General features: G+C 45.1%; 1 protein-coding gene and 2 non-coding genes across 7 annotated transcripts in view; 2 read left to right on the forward strand and 1 right to left on the reverse strand.

Moving 5' to 3' along the window:
* ZNFX1 (zinc finger NFX1-type containing 1) overlaps nt 1-16,674 on the reverse strand; it is a 32,370-nt gene extending 15,696 nt beyond the window's left edge. Inside the window, exons 1-7 of one of the 5 annotated variants that reach the window (XM_055373170.2) lie at nt 16,155-16,559; nt 14,611-14,729; nt 13,914-14,014; nt 8,397-10,205; nt 4,578-4,709; nt 3,172-3,320; nt 1,774-1,923 (exon numbers count right to left, since the gene is read on the reverse strand). In XM_055373170.2, coding sequence (XP_055229145.2) covers nt 1,774-1,923; nt 3,172-3,320; nt 4,578-4,709; nt 8,397-10,205; nt 13,914-13,974 — 2,301 coding nt within the window. In that variant the 5' untranslated portion in view covers nt 13,975-14,014; nt 14,611-14,729; nt 16,155-16,559. Of the gene's footprint in view, nt 1-1,773; nt 1,924-3,171; nt 3,321-4,577; nt 4,710-8,396; nt 10,206-13,913; nt 14,023-14,610; nt 14,730-16,063 lie in introns of all 5 variants that reach the window. The other 4 variants (XM_055373168.2, XM_019017078.4, XM_055373167.2 and 1 more) reach the window with 4 other exon arrangements.
* A 397-nt stretch (nt 16,675-17,071) lies between these two features.
* On the forward strand, nt 17,072-17,160 carry LOC115931779 (small nucleolar SNORD12/SNORD106). The gene has a single exon (XR_004068232.1). It is a non-coding gene; the product is annotated as a small nucleolar SNORD12/SNORD106 (small nucleolar RNA).
* Nucleotides 17,161-18,441: 1,281 nt separating this feature from the next.
* Nucleotides 18,442-18,532, forward strand: LOC115931780 (small nucleolar SNORD12/SNORD106). Its single transcript, XR_004068233.1, has one exon. It is a non-coding gene; the product is annotated as a small nucleolar SNORD12/SNORD106 (small nucleolar RNA).
* Nucleotides 18,533-18,555: the final 23 nt, after the last annotated feature.

Consider the following 18,555-nt stretch of genomic DNA (forward strand, 5'->3'; position numbering starts at 1 on the left):
TGGGAGGAGGGAGAGGAGCAGGAAAAATAACTGATGAGTACTAGGCTTAATATCTAGGTGATGTACAACAAACCTCCATGACACAAGTTTTTTTTTTTTTGAGACAGTCTTGCTCTGTCGCCCAGGCTGGAGTGCAGTGGCACAATCTCGGCTCACTGCAAGCTCTGCCTCCCGGGTTCACACCATTCTCCTGCCTCAGCCTCCTGAGTAGCTGGGACTACAGGCGCCCGCCACCACGCCTGGCTAATTTTTTTATTTTTTTAGTAGAGACGGGGTTTCAGCATGTTAGCCAGGATGGTCTCAATCTCCTGACCTCGTGATCCGCCTGCCTCGGCCTCCCAAAGTGCTGGGATTACAGGCGTGAGCCACTGCGCTCGGCCTCATGACACAAGTTTACCTACGTAACAAACCTGCACACGTACCCCTGAACTTAAAATAAAAGTTAAAAAAAAATTAAAAAAGAAACATTATATTGTTACAAAAAAAAAAAGTTCAGAGGCTGTGAACTGGCATCTCCTTGGGCAACTGGAACATTTAACATGACTTGCATAGAATTTGAAAAATCAAAGGGCTGGGCACGGTGGCTCATGCATATAACCCCAGCACTTTGGAGAGCCGAGGTGGGCGGGTCACCTGAGGTCAGGAGTTCAAGACCAGCCTGGCCAATGTGGTGAAACCCTGTCTCTACAAAAATTAGCCAGGCATGATGGCAGGTGCCTGTAATCCTAGCTACTCAAGAGGCCAAGGCAGGAGAATCGCTTGAACCCGGGAGGCGGAGGTTGTAGTAAGCCAAGATCGCGCCATTGCACTGCAGCCTGGGGTTAGAGAGTGAGAACTCTGTCTCAAAAAAAAAAAAGAAGAAGAAGAAAAAAAAAAAGAATTAAAAAAATTTTCCAGCCTATTTTGACAAAATCAGGAGCTATGGCAGCAAGGACTGTTTATTACTGAATGGCAACAAATGGCTGGAGCTGGGTTGCTACCACATCTGTTCTAGTTTGCCACAGTCCTCTCCGCTTCTTAATATTTCAAATCTGGATTGCTTCACTTATTTCTAAGACCTGAATGACCTCTGTAAGCTTTTGGTTTGTAATCCTGTAAATCAGCAACCTAATGATAATAAAGCTACCATTTCACTGGGTTCCTAGCCCGCCACTTTACAGAGACTGTCTCAGTTATTTCTTACCGTATCTTTTGAAGGTAGGCATTATTATTATCCATGTTTGATTGCTGAGGATCACATGAACCCAAGTCACACAGTCAGTCTGCATGACTATATCTATCAACTCCCAAGTTCTCTATCTGTGCTAGTTTGCCTCTGGTTATGATTTTCTTCATTTCATTTAACAAACACTTATAGTACAGTTACTAAATTAATAAGTTTACAAATATCACCTTGCTCATCTAAATAACAATCCTGTAAGAACAAAGATCTGTAAGAAATTGCCTTTTTTGCAAATCAATATTACAGATATTGGCAATTTCATATGGTTCAACTTAATGCTTATTATTATCCCCATTTTATAAAAGGGGAAACAGCCATAGAAAATTAAGTAACTTGTCCAGAGCCAAGCCCAGACTAAAACCCAATAGGCTGGTTCGAGTTTTGTTCCTGACCAGCATATTCAGCTGCCTCTCATCACAAAAGGGAACTTTACACATTGTGGCAGCATCAGATTATCAAACAGCTAAAGTTTTGGACTGATGCTTCTCCTGGAGGCTACCTCAAAGTACTGAGGCCAGAGACATATTTGTGTCCCCCAGGATGACCCCTACCTGCACTGGTCCATTCATGAGACTTTCCCAGTGCTGGGGTGAGATGTACTTCTGCAGGTACTGTTCCCGTAGGACACCACGCATGGTGCACTCCAGGGTCTTGGCTCCTTCATGAAGCTCTTGCTCTGACTCCTTCATCTGTGTCATGATCTGCCGAGAACAGAGGGAAAGAAATGATGAGGGAAAGAAATGATGAGGAAATATCATCATCCCCCAAACTCAGTCCTCACCTTGAGGGAAAACAAAGCTAAGACAGGAACAGTAAGGAGGGAAAATAAATAAATAGACTGGTCAACAAACCAATTTCCCAAGGCACATTATTGTGGTCTTGAAACCAAAGAACTAGTATCGGTTGGCTGTGGTGGCTCATGCCTGTAATACCAGCATTTTAGGAGGCCAAGGCAGGTGGATCACTTGAGGTCTGGAGTTCAAGACCAGCCTGGCCAACATGGCGAAACACTGTCTCTACTAAAAATGCAAAAATTAGCCAGGCGTGGTGGCAGGTTGAATATCCCTTATCCAAAATGCTTGGGACTAGAAGTGTTTCAGATTTTGGAATATTTGCGTTTATAGTTACTGGTTGAGCATCCCAAATCTGGAAATCCAAAATGTGAAATAATGTTGGGCCGGGCGCGGTGGCTCATGCCTGTAATCCCAGCACTTTGGGAGGCCGAGGAGGGTGGACCATGAGGTCAAGAGATCGAGACCAGCCTGGCCAACATGGTGAAATCTTGTCTCTACTAAAAATACAAAAATTAGCCAGGTGTGATGGCGGGCGCCTGTAATCCCAGCTACTCAGGAGGCTGAGGCAAGAGAATCGCTTGAACCTAGGAGGTGGAGGTTGCAGTGAGCCGAGATTGTGCCACTGCACTCCAGCCTGGGTGACTAAGCAAGACCCTGTCTCAAAAAAAGAAATAATGTTGGCACTCAGAAAGTTTTGGATTTCGATTTTCCAATTTGAGATGCTCAACCTACACAACAGAAAAACAAACAGGCCAAGAATACTGTGGGAGAGACTTCAAGGCTCACAATATCTGTTCTCTCTCTTTTCCTTAGTAATAAGAACTCAGATTTTTGACTGGGCACATTGCTGCCCAGCTAAAAGATGACATTTCCCTGGTCAGTTGGCTGTACACAGAGGTGCTGTGGGTGGTATGGGGGAAGGAGCGTTAAGGTAGAGTGGGGATGGGCAGTGTTTCCTTGTCTTTTCTCCATCTTGGATTGTGAAGGCAAAGGTCATACCAAGGGATTGGCAGAATAGAATGCTGAAAGGAACCTGGATCCTCCAGAGCTTTGAGGAGCCTCCACATCTACCCTGGGCTGCCTACCCAGAAAGCCACTGCTATCTTGTTTAGGTCCCTCTTGAACTACCCCAGATATTTCAGAGCTGGGACTTACACTCATGTAGGCCCTTCGGAGGTGCATGGGGAGGTTGCGGCGGAATTCCCGCTTGTTCCTCAGCTCCCTTAGGGTGAACTGCTTCAGGATTTCACTGTTGCTCCTTCCACCCACCCGCACAATGCTGGTCTTCTGACAATTGTAGATGCCTGTAGAGCAAAGTGGAGCATGGCAGGGTTGAGAGGAGCTTATGCTAGGTTCTCTCAGATGAGAGCTGTGTGTATTTGGGATCTAGTCTGGTCCCTTAGAGAATAAACTTGTGCTTAAAGGAAATTTACCCCATTCATGAGTGAGAAGGTCCCCAAGAAGATGTGACCTGCAGAGCAGTAAAGTGTAGCACTTAAAGAGTACAGGTTCTGGAATCAGACAACTAGGGATCCAACTCTTAGCTCTACCACTTATTGCTGTGTAACCTGGGGCAAGTGACTTGAGTCTCAGTTTCTCTGTCTGTGATTTAGAGATGGCAATATCTCCCATATAGGGCTACAGTCCGGATAAATGAAAGAAAACCTTTAAAGGTCCTAGCTAGGGCCCAGCACAAAGCAAGCACCCAGGATATGTTACATATTTTTCACTCTGCAGATTTACTGATTGCTCATATGTTTTAGGCATGTGCCAAGTTCTGAAGATACAGCAGTAGAAACATAGGCCCAGTTTCTGATTTGTTATCATTTCTTTGTCTCTGGCAGGAAGTTACTCATTAAATAATTAATACGACAGCAATAAATGTAGTGAGTACTGGTAGCAGGTGACATTACCTAGTCTGGGTGGGGTAGGGATCTATTTTTAAGAATCTAATATTTAAACTCAGACTCTAAGAATAAAGATTTATCTAGGTGAAAGGGAGGTATAGAAGAATAAAAATAAAGGAAAAGCATATATTTATTCATCCATTAATGTTATTTAGTATTTTTTGAGTGCCTAATATGTGCCAGGATATGTGAATACAGCAAGAAAAGGACCAATCCTCATCTAGGGTAGCGATACATAAAATAGATTATAAAAAAATAAAAAATGCAAAAGAGACTTCACTTTGGGGCTATAGAAAAAGTCCACCTGAGAAGAGAGATTTAAAGTGGGACCAGAAGAATGAGTAGGGCCAGGTTGAATAAGCTCAAGATGGAGAGGGAAAAAACTATTCCAGGCCAGAGGATGGCATGGGCCAATGGAGGATGTAGAGGCTTTCAAGGAACTGAAGATAACCAGTGTTGCTGGAGTTAGGGAGAACAAGGTTAAGAAGTAGGAGCTGTGTGGTTCACAGTCCAGCTGGGACAGATCACAAACGGCCATGTAAGTAATGATAAGGACTGTTGACTTTGTTTGAAGAGCAATAGAAAGCTACTGAAGTTGCTGATGGTTCAATCATCAACATCTTGATAGAGAACAAATTTGCCTATAAGTATTACCTTCCAGAAACTGGTCCAAAGCATGATTAGTATAACACACAACCAAGATGGGGAACTTCTGGAGGCTAATTTGCCAAACAGACTCGTTGGTTAGGAGGGCCTGAACAATTTTTAGACCCACATAGGTTTTGCCTAGAAAATAAGGAAAAAGGAATTTAACAATTTAGACATTTTCTAAATAAAGTAATTACTCAGAGCAAAATCTTTTTTTAAATTTAATATAATACATTAAGATAGTTTAAAATCTAAGCAGCATACATGGTATATTGTGAAAAGTCCCTCTTGCACTCTGTCACCCAGTTCTCTGGGTGGAAGCAACCAATGTTACCAGTTTCTTTTGTAACTTTACGGAGACAGTATATCCATGCATATACAAACAATACAAATGTGTATTCTTTTTCTAGACTTCCCCTTTTCTCCTTAAAATATGAATAGTAACAGACTATTTTTACCATTCTACATCTTGATTTTTTTTCACTTAATGTATCTTGAAGGTCATTCTCTATCAATACATAGGAGAATCCCATCCCCTCCCACTCCCCCCTTTCCTTTTTACAGCTGTTAAGGTATTTTTTAGCCAGTTTTCTATTGATGCCGTATATATTGTTTCCAATCTTGTGGCAAATTAGAAATACTTTTTATATACACAGTAGATTTGCTTTTGTGATGGGAGGGGAAAACTTGTAGAAATCAATATTGGAATAAGAGTTCTAGGCTCATTAGTAAATGGCCATTAATTAATTAATTAGGCTAAAAACTGCTAAATTCTCTCTTTTTGTTTGAGATGGAGTTTTGCTCTTGTTGCCCAGGCTGGAATGCAATGGTGTGATCTTGGCTCACCGCAACCTCTGCCTCCCGGGTTCAAGCGATTCTCCTGCCTCAGCCTCCCAAGTAGCCGGGACCACAGGTGCACGCCACCATGCCCAGCTAATTTTTGTATTTTTAGTAGAGATGGGGTTTCACCATGTTGGCCAGGATGGTCTTGATCTCTTGACCCTTGTGATCTGCCCGCCTTGGCCTCCCAAAGTGCTGGGATTACAGGCGTGAGCCACCATGCCTGGCCTGCTAAATTCTTACATTGTGTCAGGCTGGTAAGGTAGACACTGTCCTCAAAAATCTCAAAGTTGAGGGAGGGAGTGATATAAGATAATCAAAGATTTCACTACAGCAGGATAAGTAACAATTTCTTCCTTCTTTTTTAAGGCCCTATGTTGTCCAGACTGGAGTGCAGGGGCTATGTGTACTGCAGCCTGAACACCTGTTTTCAAGGGATCCTCCCATCTCAGCCTCCCAAGTACTTGGTACTTCAGGTACTCGTCAAGACGTCCAGCTTTGTTACACAAAGTTTTTTTTTTTTTTTTTTAAATCATGAGTTGCCATTACTTCATTGGTGTTTTTTAAAGACTTCTTCCTGTTTGGGGTTTTGTTTTCTTTTGGTACTTCCTTTCGGAGAGTAATTTAGCAGTAGCTATTTTAACTGTTAATGTAAATTCCCACTTCTAATAATAGTTATGACCCCAGAGTAGAATTAGAGAGTGGCACATGGGGAGAAAGGTATAGGAAGGTATAGTTCCACGACAAGTACAATGTGGCAGATAGGAGCCAGGATTCTACAGTTAGACTGCCTGAATTCAATTCCTAAACTTGTCACTTAACATTTGTGTGAGCTTCAGTACATACTTCCCACCTCTTAAGAGGTTATTTAACCCTTCTTTGCCTTAGCTTTCTTCATCTGTATAACGGTTTTTTTTTTTTTTTTTTTGAGGTGGAGTCTTGCTCTGTTGCCCAGGCTGGAGTGCAGTGGAGCGATCTCGGCTCACTGCAAGCTCCGCCTCCTGGGTTCACGCCATTCTCCTGCCTCAGCCTCCCGAGTAGCTGGGACTACAGGCGCCTGCCACCATGCCTAGCTAATTTTTTTATATTTTTTAGTAGAGACAGGGTTTCGTCGTGTTAGCCAGGATGGTCTCGATCTCCTGACCTTGTGATCCACCCGCCTCAGCCTCCCAAAGTGCTGGGATTACAGGTGTGAGCCACCGTGCCTGACCAACTGTATAATGGTTTTAGTAATGGCTTCTATTTCACAAGGTTGTGAGGATGCAATTAGTTAAGGTATGTAAAGTAAGTAAAATGTTGCTTCACACATAGTGCTATTATATATTTGATACTATTTAATTTAAAATAATATAAAATTGAACCAATTATATAAAGCAGAAATCACACATCTCACTACATTTGACCTCTAGCAATCTTGTATCTATTACTATGCACGACAATGGGTTCCTATTGGAAAATCCCTACGAGCAGCTACTTCATAAACAACTTTTATGCCCATTTCGGGAGGAATGTTATTAACTAAACATTCTATTGCAACAAAACCAAAAATTGACAAGTGGTACCTAATTAAACTAAAGAGCTTCTGCACAGCAAAAGAAACTATCAACAGAATAAACAGACAACCTACAAAATGAGAGAAAATATTTGCAAACTCTGTATCCATCTAAGGTCTAATATCTGCAATTAAACAATCCCATTAAAAAATGAGCAAAGGACATGAACAGACACTTCTCAAAAGAAGACATACACATGGCCAACAAGCAGAGGAAAAAAATGCTCAACATCAACATCACTAATCATTAGAGAAATGCAAATCAAAACCATAATGAGATTCCATCTCACACTAGTCAGAATGGCTATTAATAAACAGTCAAAAAAAAGTCAAAAAATAACAGATGCTGGTGAGGTTGCAGAGCAAAGGGAAAGTTTATACACTGCTGGTGGGAATGTACATTAGTTCAGCCACTGTGGAAAGTAGTTTGGAGATTTCTCAAACAGCTTAAAACAGAAATGCCATTTGACCTAGCAGTCCCATTATTGGGTATATAATGGGAAGGCATATAAATCATTCTCCCATAAAGACACATGCATATGCATGTTCATTGTAGCACTATTCACAATAGCAAAGATATGGACTCAACCTAGATGCCCAACAATGGTGGACTGAATAAAGAAAATGTGGCATATATACACCATGGAACACTATGCAGCTACGAAAAAGAAGAAAATCATGTCCTTTGCAGCAAAGTGGATGGAGTTGGAGGCCATTATCCAAAGCAAATTAATGCAGGAACAGAAAATTAAATTAAATATCACATGTTCTCACTCATAAGTGGGAGCTAAACATTGAATACACATGGACACAAAGAAGGGAACAGACACCAGGGCCTACTTCAGGATAGAGTGGGAGGAGGGTGAGGATCTAAAAACTACCTATCAAGGGCTGAGTGCAGCGGCTCACACCTGTAATCCCAGCACTTTGGGAGGCCAAGGCAGGTGGATCACCTGAGGTCGTCGGGAGTTCGAGATCAGCCTGCCTAACATGGTGAAACCCTGTCTCTACTAAAAATACAAAATTAGCTGGGCGTGGTGGTGCATGCCTGTAATCCCAGCTACCTGGGAAGCTGAGGCAGGAGAATTGCTTGAACCCAGGAGGCAGAGGTTGCAGTGAGCCGGAATCGTGCCACTGCACTCCAGCCTGGGTGACAGAGTAAGACTCTGACTCCAAAAACAACGATGACAACAAAAAACTACCTATCAGGTACTATGCTCATTACCTGGATGACAAAATAATCTGTACACCAAACCTCTGCAACATGCAATTTACACATGTGACAAACCTGCACATGTACCCCTAAACCTAAAATAAAAGTTGGAAAATAAAATAAGTAAATAAGAAGATATTCTAGAAACCTAGAGTCAAGGCTCCATCCCTTGCTTATCTTACAAAGCAGATCTTATGTACTCTAAAAAATTTTGTCTTACCTGTTCCAGGAGGTCCTTGAATAATAGCCAGTTCCCTTGTGAGAGCAAACTGCAAGGCTTCCATCTGGGAGTCATCCAGCTTCAGGGCTTCTTTTGAGGGCCACTGGCCAGGATCTAAGACATTAATTCTGGGATGTCTCAAACCCTCGACATTTCTTAGAAATTCCCCAGTGGCTGAGGGATTCTCTATTAAGGGGGTAAAGTCATATCTGCCCCCCATTAGCAAGTACCTTGGCTCCTTCACATGAGAGTTACACTCCACGATATTCCTCTGGAAGGGGACATCTTCTTCCTGGACCTCCTGGAGTCCTTCCAGGACGTGCCTGTAGGCCTCAAAGTATGCAGTTGTCTCCACCATGAGGAAAGAGTCAGAGGGCTGGACCTCTGCTAGCAGCTGTTGGCTTTGCTCATTGAAGCAGAGCTGGACAATTCCTCGGCAGAGATCTTCCTGCTCCCTGTTAGATACGGTGGCAAAAAGAAATGTCTCGAAGTTGTCCTTGGACATGCATACCAAAGACCCATAGAGCAATCGTTTGGAATTCTGCCAGCGAACAAACTTCAGTGGTTTTGTGTCAAACTGCACCTTGTAGACTATGCCTGATGATGAACACATGGGGGTGATAATCCTGGTGTCAAAGTAGATTCGGATGTCATCAAATTTTCTCTTCCTCAGGCCCTGGTCTTCAAAGCTTTGGAGAAGTTCCAAAATACCTTCCCGTAAAGGTCTGACGAAATCTTCTCGCAGGAGCCGGAAGTGGGTATCCAGATAGACAGCAGTGCTGTCGTATTTTCCAGAAATGATATTGGGGCGAAGGAAGGGCCTCTCATCCAAGTGCACTTCATTGTAGGTAGGGTAAATGGGCATGGTTCGGTAGCTCTCAACATGGTCTTCTGCCTCAGGCTGCACTAGAGTGTACGTATCCACTCTCAAAGTGCCCTCTCGCCTCTTTTCCTGCAGATGTTCAATGATAGTCTGTACCTTTTCCAGGTTCTTCTCCGTTTCCTCTTCTATGTCAACACCAGAGGCTCTCAGAGCATTAAGAGAGGTTGGCAGGAGGGAAACCAGCATCGAAGTTTCCTGCACAGAGCTGGCAGGGAAGACACTTACAAGGTCCTGGAGGAGGGAGATGATGTTGCTTATGTGCTCTGGATACTGGTTTCGGATGTCAGGGATGGGTTCAGTGATCATCCCTACCACATAAGCAGGCAGGCAGACTTTGAGAAATTTGGAGTTTTTCAATATGCCCAGTACATGGAGAACACTCTGGCGATCCATTTTGGAGCTACAAGCCTTCCGAAGAACCTGACAGACGAGCTCAAGGAAGTTAGATTTCATGGAAGAATGAGAAAGGAGCTCTTTCAGCCCTAAACTTGTGGCAAGTGTGATGACCACCTCAGAAGGGTCTTTCTGCAGAAGACTTTCTAAGAACTTGTAGCCCAGTTTCTTCGCCTGCTGTGGCTGTTCTGTAGGCTTCTGGTGGGGAGTCCGCCACTGCTGGAAGTTGTCATTGGACCATGGTGGTCTGCGGTTCCTACAGTCCTGGTTGCCATTTCTCCACCTGGTGTCATTCTCCTGATCATGTCTTTGGTCTCTAGCTTCGTCGCTGGTATGCCCCTCCTGGTTCCTCCTTCCTTGATGTGGGTTCCTGCCCATGGCCCTAAATCTCTCTTCCCTCTGCCAGTAAGCAGCAGGATGGTTGTTGGCCCTAGGATGCCTTCCAGGGTGGCTGGCTCCTCCTCGGAGAGCATTGGCTGGTGGGTTACTGGCCTGATTTCTAGCTCTTGGTGGTAACTCTCCATCCACAGGGCCTAAACACAATGAAATACTGAGTAACCACAAGAACCAAGTTCTGTTGGAAACCCAACAGAACAACAATGAACGTGCTTTCATTTTCCAAAATAACTAAAGAGCTCAGGTTTCATATGGTAAGAAAAACGGTTTCTACCAAGTCATATGATAAATGAAAGATAATTACTGTTGCTGTAGAGGTTAGGAAAATATTATTTTTCCAAAGGATGCAAAAGGGAAAAGGAATAAACAGTTATTGAGTACCTGATGTGTGTTAGAGAATAAATACATACAGTTATGTCTCATTGCTTCTAATCTCATGCCAGTACCAAATAACAGTCAGAACATGAGTTTAAAGGCCAAACTGACTTGGTTCAAACATTGGCCTGGCCACTGCCTTACTATATAACCTTGGCCAAGTTGTATAATTTCTCTAAGTCTCAGTTTCTGCTTTTTTTTTTTTTTTGAGACGGAGTCTTGCTCTGTCTCCCAGGCTGGAGTGCAGTGGTGCGATCCCAGCTCACTGCAACCTCTGCCTCCTAGGTTCAAGTGATTCTCCTGCCTCGGCTCCCGAGCAGCTGGGATTACACACACCTGCCACCGCGCCTGGCTAATTTTTATATTTTTAGTAGAGATGGGGTTTCACCATCTTGGCCAGGCTGGTCTTGAACTCCCGACATTGTGATCCACCCGCCTCAGCCTCCCAAAGTGCTGGAAGTGCTGGGATTACAGGCATAAGCCACCGTGCCTGGTGGGGATTTTATAAAGATTAAATGTTTATAAAGTGCTTAGTATAGTACTGGACACATTAAAAACTCTCAATAAATGTTAGTTATTACTAGTAGCAGTAATTGGGAATATCCTATTGATTCTAAGGGGGCCACTGGTTCTACCACTAAACAATTATCACAGCCAACAGAGACATCAAGTGAAATAATATTACAAAGGGAAGTACTACCTGAATGCTGTCCAGCATCAGCAAATGCAGTTTGAATGGGAAAGAGAAAGGTGGGGTTTCCTTACCAAGATGTTTTTGAGCTAACAGACTATGAAAGAAACTGAAAAATGAAACTCAAGTTTTCCTCCTTTCTGAAGCATGAACTTCACCCTCATAGTACTTATCAATTACCAACCCTTATACAGGAAGCCTAACATACCCAAAGTCCAGTTTTTTTCACTTTCCTTTTTGCTAAAACTGATTCTGGGGCTGACCTAACTTAGCAGAATGACATGAAGATTTTAAAAACAAATAAAATACGACTGTATACAATGATTTGATAAAAAAGTTGTAAAAGCTTCAAATGCATGTTATATTTGAGATGATTATACCATTTCCTGACATCAGATACTAAATTGATTTATGCACACTCTTCCTTGTTTTGCATTTTGTAGAGAATTTTATTTTTTATTTTTTGAGAGGGAGTCTGGCTCTGTCGCCCAGGCCGGAGTCCAGTGGCATGATCTTGGCTCACTGCAACCTCCACCTCCCGGGTTCAAGCAATTCTCCTGACTCAGCCTCCTGAGTAGCTGGGACTACAGGTACCTGCTGCCACACCTGGCTAATTTTTTGTGTTTTTAGTAGAGATGGGGTTTCACCATGTTAGCCTCGATGGTCTCAATCTCCTGACCTCGTGATCCGCCTGCCTCGGCCTCCCAAAGTGCTGGGATTACAGGTGTCAGCCACCGTGCCCAGCCGAGACTTTAATGTGACAACATAAAGGAATATTTGGTAAAATATAAATGATCTACAACTGAACTCTAAATTTTTATAATTGTTACTTACATATTTACTTTTCAAACTACCTCCAAAATCAGAAGAAAGTACTACTTTTAATATTTTTATCTGATTAGAAGACTCTATGTCTTGGAAGAATGGAAAATCATATCATTTCTTATTCTTTCAACATTCATGGCCAGGTGTGGTGGCTCATGCCTGTAATCCCAGCACTTTGGGAGGCTAAGGCAGGCAGATCACTTGAGCTCAGGAGTTTCAGACCAGCCTGGGCAACATGGAGAAACCCTGTCTCTACTAAAAATACAAAAATGAGCCACACGTGATGGTGCATGCCTGTGGTTCCAGCTACTTGGGAGGCTGAGGTGGGATGATTGCTTGAGCCCGGGAGGTCGGGGCTGCAGTAAGCCAAGATCATGCCATGGCACTCCAGCCTGGGCAACAGAGCAAGACCCTGTCTCAAAACAAAAAACAAACCATTCACATAGCTCATAAGAGCCCATAGTTCTTCCTCATTTGTTCCACAGCTAAAACTCTTTGGAAGACACATTGCAAACTTATGGAAAAGCAGGAATCCATTTGGTTGTTTAGTTTTAGAAAGTGCTGAGCAAGCAGAATAATTCCTTTAGTAGAGTGATGGTCTTGGAACTAATTTAGCTTTGGTGACTAGGATTCACGATCTGCACTATCCAATACAAAGCCATTAGCCACATGTGGCTGCTATGTTTGTGAAATGTAACTACTTTGAATTAAGACGTGTAAAACACACGAGATTTTGAAAGCTAGTACCAAAGACTGTTAAGCATTACATTAAAAATTTTTATGTTGATAATATCTTAAAATGAGTATTTGAGGGAAATAAATATATGTGAATTATTAAAGTATGATAATAAACTATAGTCAATTATTATAATCAAATAACATTTTGGTTATACTGGGTTAAATAAGACATTATTAAATTCCTAAATTTTATTAAATTGTCATCAAATTGAAAAAATAAATTTCAAGGCCAGGCACAGTGGCTCACGCCTGTAATGCTAGCACTTTGGGAGGCCAAGGCAGGTGGACCACCTGAGGTTAGGAGTTTGAGACCATTCTCGTCCAACATAGTGAAACCCTGTCTCTACTAAAAACACGAAAATTAGCTGGGCATGGTGGCAGGCACCTGTAATCCCAGCTACTCGGGAGGCTGAGGCAGGAGAATCGCTTGAACCTGGGAGGTGGAGGTTGCAGTGAACCGAGATCGCACCACTGCACTCCAGCCTGGGCAACAGAGCGAGACTCCATCTCAAAATAAATAAATAAATACATAAATAAATTTCATCTGTTTCTTCTTACGTTTTAAAATGATGTTTCTAGAAAATAAAAACTTATGCTCTTGGCTTACATTGTTTCTATTGGATGCTGCTCTACACCAAACGTTATTTCCCTTTCTGAAACTCTATCACTGTTTTTGTTAAAGTGAACTGCACCCATTCATCAGCTCTCTTAGGAAAAGTGGAGGGTTGGCTGTTTTTCAGAGTAATTCATGAAGTAATTAAGAAATAACTCATTCTTTTTTTTTTTTGAGACAAGGTCTTTCTGTCACCCAGGCTGGAGTGCAGGGGCCAGATCACAGTCCAGAGCAACCTCTGCCTTCTGCACCCACCCGTTCCTGAGGTTCAAGAGATCCTCCCACTTCAGCCTCCCAAGTAGCCTAAGTAGCTGGGACTACAGGCACGCAGCACCAAGCCCGGCTAATTTATATATTTTTTTGTAGAGAAAGCCTATTGCCATGTTGCCCAGGCTGGTCTCAATCCCCTGGGCGTAAACAATCCTCCCGCCTCGGGCTCCCAAAGTGCTAGGATTATAGGCTTGAGCCACTGCATCCAGCCATAGTCATTCTTTACTAGAGAGATGCAGACAATCTTAGGTAGGCCTGCTCATTTATAGAGAGCCCTATTTCCTTCTCTTATTACTAGAATTTCCTTCTCATTAGGTAGGAAACCTTGCTTACCTCTGTGGTTGGTATGGGAATTCCTGGGCCTGGCATCCAGATGAGGTCTTCTCTCCTCCATGTCTGAGTCACCTGAATTCCTTCACGTTACTTTCTGTTATCTGGAAAACTGCACATGTTGAGTTATCAGTGTCCTCGAAACATAGCATCTAGCAGCAAAAACCCAAACACCATCAAGCCAGTCCTTCTGCCTTTGTTAACATTTTAATGATTTGTTAACTAAGGGTTAAATACAGATTTTAATCTAGAGCACAAGTGCTTGACTCTGCAAATGTCCAATTATGATATAAAATATTAAATTCACAATTTAGCTGATTTCGAGAGATAGAATTCCCCTTTCTTTTACCCTGGCACTTTCTTGGGGTAGAGGGAATGTCATCAATTCCCATTCGAAACTGCTGTTTGGTTTATGCCTTTAGCCAAGTTACTTAATCAGTTGCTAGGTTTCATTTTCCTTTCCTAAGAAGCAGACAATATTGTTGCCAGGGCAAAAAGGAGTACATTTTTGTTAATCCAAAACCATGTGCTCACCACCTTATCTGGCATTTACATATCTGCCACTTATATAGTACCCAATAGCTTGCAGTACCCTACAGTTTATAAATAATTAGTGAGCAGTTATCCCCTTAGCCTACTCTTTGGAATGGTGCCAAATGATTAAGCTCTCTGCTCTACTGAATCAAGAGAAAGAAATTACATGTTTCAATAACCAGGAGGTTTGGCAACTACGAGGTGCTGTTTCCTCAGGACCAGCTAGAAATCTGATATTCATTCTTCCTCCTCATTCTTCTACCTTGGCGATTTTTGACACTGGTCCTGTAAGAGGAAGAGGAAGCCCCTTTAAGGAAGCTTCTCAACCCAACTCATACACATGATGTGGGCTGGGGCTAAGGAAAGAGTGGGTGACTCAGAGTCCTCAGCAAAGGGATTTTTGAGACTGTCTTCACTGAGTTTTAAAATATTCATAATTGGAAACTGTGACTACATTTGGCATTATATGAGGGGCAGCTTTTTTCCTCATCTGAAAAAGGAGTCTCTTTTCTTCCCTCTGGGAATATCTCTGGTGAGTCCCCTCCCTCATCTTATCAAACCCAGCCCTCCTGGCGCAGGCTCAGTATTTAGAGTTTGTTTGTTTATTTTCAATTCTCCGAGGGGAAAATTCCTTCTTCCCCTTGTTGAAAAATGCTAAAATAGAAACTCCAGAAAATTTAAAAGAAACGGAAGAAAAGAAAAAAAGATGTTAAAAAAAAGGCAAGGGAAGGAAGGGAGGAGTAGACATGAACAGGAAATGCTGGGATCGAAAACAGACTTAAGTGTTTTTTTTTTTGGTGGGGGGAATCAAGGCCTAAAGGGCACGAAGAAGAAAATCAGTGATGATCAAGCTGGCCTGGAGTCAGAATGAGAGGGGCTAGTCATCACCAGGGTGGGACGCAGGAGGCTGAGGTCGGAGGCAGAGCTGGGTTTGGGGGAAGTCTCCAGCGTCCTGGGGAATCCCTGACCCAGGGAGCCCACGGTCCCTGATGGAAATGTTATGGGGTCAGGGAGCGCCAAGGCTGTGAGGTGGCGGGGTTATGGGGGCCTTCCGAAGAGGGTGGTAGCGAGCACCTGGGGGTGCTTGCTGAGGACGGAGGCGGCGGGGAGGGGGGCAGGGAGCAGGCTGAAGGGGGTGCCGAGGTGCTTTGTAGAAGAGGGGGATAAGGTGACAGGAGGTGAGGCCGGAGGAATGAGGGGGGTGCGAGTGGCAGAAGGGAGGGCACAGACAGGGGTAGGGGCAGAGGAGATCGAAGTGCTGAGGGCAGAAGCGGTGACGGTGTTGGGGGTGCTGGGGAGAGCGACGGGCCAGCTGAGGGGATGGGGACACTAAAGAGAGTACAGGGGAGCCGAAGGGGCGACGGGGCGCTGAGATGGGCCAGGGGCTGAGTGGGTGACGGGGCGCTGAGTGGGCGATGGAGGTCTGGGGTCTGAGGGGGCGACGGGGCGCTGAGAGGCGCTCTGAGTGGGTGCTGATGCCGCTGGGGGCCAAAGAGGTGACAAGGCTCTGAGTGGGTGATGGGGGTCTGGGGATTGAGGGGGCGACGGGTCGCTGAGGGGCCAGGGGCTCTGAGCGGGTGACGGGTGCGCTGGGGGCTTGAGAGGGTGACAGGTCTTACGGGCAGAGGCAGTCGCGGGTCGGCGCGGGCGCCGGGGTTCGCGGCGAGGCAAGGAAGAAGCAGGGGCAGGGGCAGTTGCGGGGCCACTCACCCGGCTCCGGCGCGTCCTTTCACTGCCGCGAGCGAGTGCTGGGGCTTCGGCCCAGGCAGGTCGGTGGCCCCGCCCGGCGCCGCGCACTTTCGGTTTCCGTTCCCCGCAGACCCTGGGCGGAGCCGGGCGGGCGGCCCAGAGGAGGAGAAGGAGGAGGCGGGGGCCCAGGGTGGAGAGCGCGAGGGCCTGGCCCAGGCACGGCCGGCGCCTCCGCCCTCGAGGAGGGCGTCACCTCAGCTCCCCCCGGCGGCGGAGCCGGCGGGCTCAGGCGGGCGCGGCTGAGGGGAGCGGACCGCGGGGGGCGAGATGACTGCGCCCAAGGCCTTTGCGGGCCTCAGCCGGCCCCAGAGGAAGGAGAACCCGTCGAGCGGTTTGGTGCGTGTGAAGCGCGACATGGCGAGGAAGCGGACAAGCCCGGGTGGCCCAGCGTGTAGAGGGAAGGGGGCGGGGCTAGACGCGGCCTGGACAACTACTAGAGCGCCTCGGGCTGTGCTGCTCGAGACTACATTTCCCAGGGGGACCCGCGCGGAGCGGGCGGGAAAGAGAGCGTTTCGGGTCCAGTGCGCAGGTGCGAAAGCCATCTTTGGTTATATAAGGGAGGTTCAGGAGGCTATTCGTTCTTTTGCGTCTGCGGCGCTCGGAGTGTGGTGCTTTTGCTGGTTGCAGTCAGGCTTCATACGCTATTGTCCTGCTCGTAAGTTCCCGTTTTGTGTGTGGTGAGTGGAAACTCCATGTTCTTCGTTGGAGACCTCTGGTCCTCCCTTCCCTTCTTTGTGCCGTCGTCTCTGCGGCCAGCCCTAATCTCCTTGTCGTGGCTTCTCCGTCTCTGACCCCAAATAGGCCTTAAGGGCGTGGGAGAAATGAGTTTCTAGAGCTGGAAAAGCCACTGCCTTCTGCACGGGCCTGAGAAGCCCTTGGCTGGTGTAAATGATGACTTCACTTTTTTCCCCATCAGATCGACAATGCTGACGTCTTATATTTTGCCAGTTAGTTCTGATACATCGGCCTCAAAAGGCCCGGCCTTGTTCGTTTCTGACCGTGGGAAGATGGCGGTTAACGCCCTTTATTTGTTGGTTCACAGGTTAGAGTAGCCAGCGGGTACAGAATGGATTTTGGAAGAGGGAGTCACCACCACTGGACCTCCAAGGAAGCCACGTGCAGACATCTACAACCTTCGATCTCCTGACGAGTAAGTCTTTGTCTCCTATGGGTCTACTGTAGAAAACACGTGCTTTGAGAAGCTTTAGTTTTCTAGGAAAACGTGGGATTTAACAAAGCACTTTCTATCGAGCATTTATTACATATTTAAAAAAAGTGTTCTGACGGCCGGGCGCTGTGGCTCACGCCTGTAATTCCAGCACTTGGGGAGGCCAAGGCAGGTGGGTCACCTGAGGTCAAGATTTGGAGACCAGCCTGGCCAACATGGTGAAACCCTGACTCTATTAAAAATACAGAAATTAGCTGGGCGTGGTGGTACGCGCCTGTAATCCCAGCAACTCACAAGGCTGAGGCGGGAGAATTGCCCGAACCCGGGCGGCGGAGGTTGTTGTAGTGAGCTGAGATTGCGCCACTGCCCTACAGTCGGGGCAGCAGAGCCAGACTCCGTCTCAAAAAAAAAAAAAGAACATGTTCTGAATGTTTTATTCTCACAGTTTAAATATTGGAGCTAGGTTTCTGGTGAAGAAACAGGTTTAAGAGAAATGCTTGAAGTGGAAGAACCTTGTTAGTGAAGAGGCGTTTAACATTTTAATGCCCCTTAAACATATTTTTGGATTCCATTCTTCCTGTATGTTTGGGCGCTTAAATTTCCAAGTGGAGGGATGATTTATTGACATATTTTGGAAAGCCAAATGTGTTTTTCTGTTGAACTAGCCACTCAAACCAGTGCCCGACTACATAACTAGTATTTTTGCTAGAGTCCAGGAGTGAGGCATTTACAAAGTCTGGGCTTCATGGGAACACATGTGAAGCTTATTGTTCCAGATTGTTCTTTTGTCAGGTAACTTGTGTTAAAATGCAATCTCTTGGTACTTGTTCACTTCCCAACTCAGTAAATGCCAACTACTTCCTCAACTCTTGCAGCCACACTGGCTTCTATCATGGGCCTATACTCAGAGTGTAAGCACTGAAGACAGGGGTGTTTGGTTTGGCTACTAAATTATTGCCAGCTACAGGATACAACACAGAAGTGCTCAAACACCGAATGCAAATTTGCAAATATGAAGCATACCAACCAAATCTTACTCCTCATGGCTTTCAAATCTTACTCCTCACTCAAGAACTTCCTGCTGGCATATATGATGACTTAGCTTTTTTCCCCGACAGATCGACTATGTTGATCTAACTTTTCTAAGCCAGTTTCTGTCTGATATGCCAGCTTGAGCAGCTCCTTTGTCCCAGC

The sequence above is a fragment of the Gorilla gorilla genome, chromosome 21 (assembly GCF_029281585.2).
Source record: "Gorilla gorilla gorilla isolate KB3781 chromosome 21, NHGRI_mGorGor1-v2.1_pri, whole genome shotgun sequence".
NCBI lineage: Eukaryota > Metazoa > Chordata > Mammalia > Primates > Hominidae > Gorilla > Gorilla gorilla.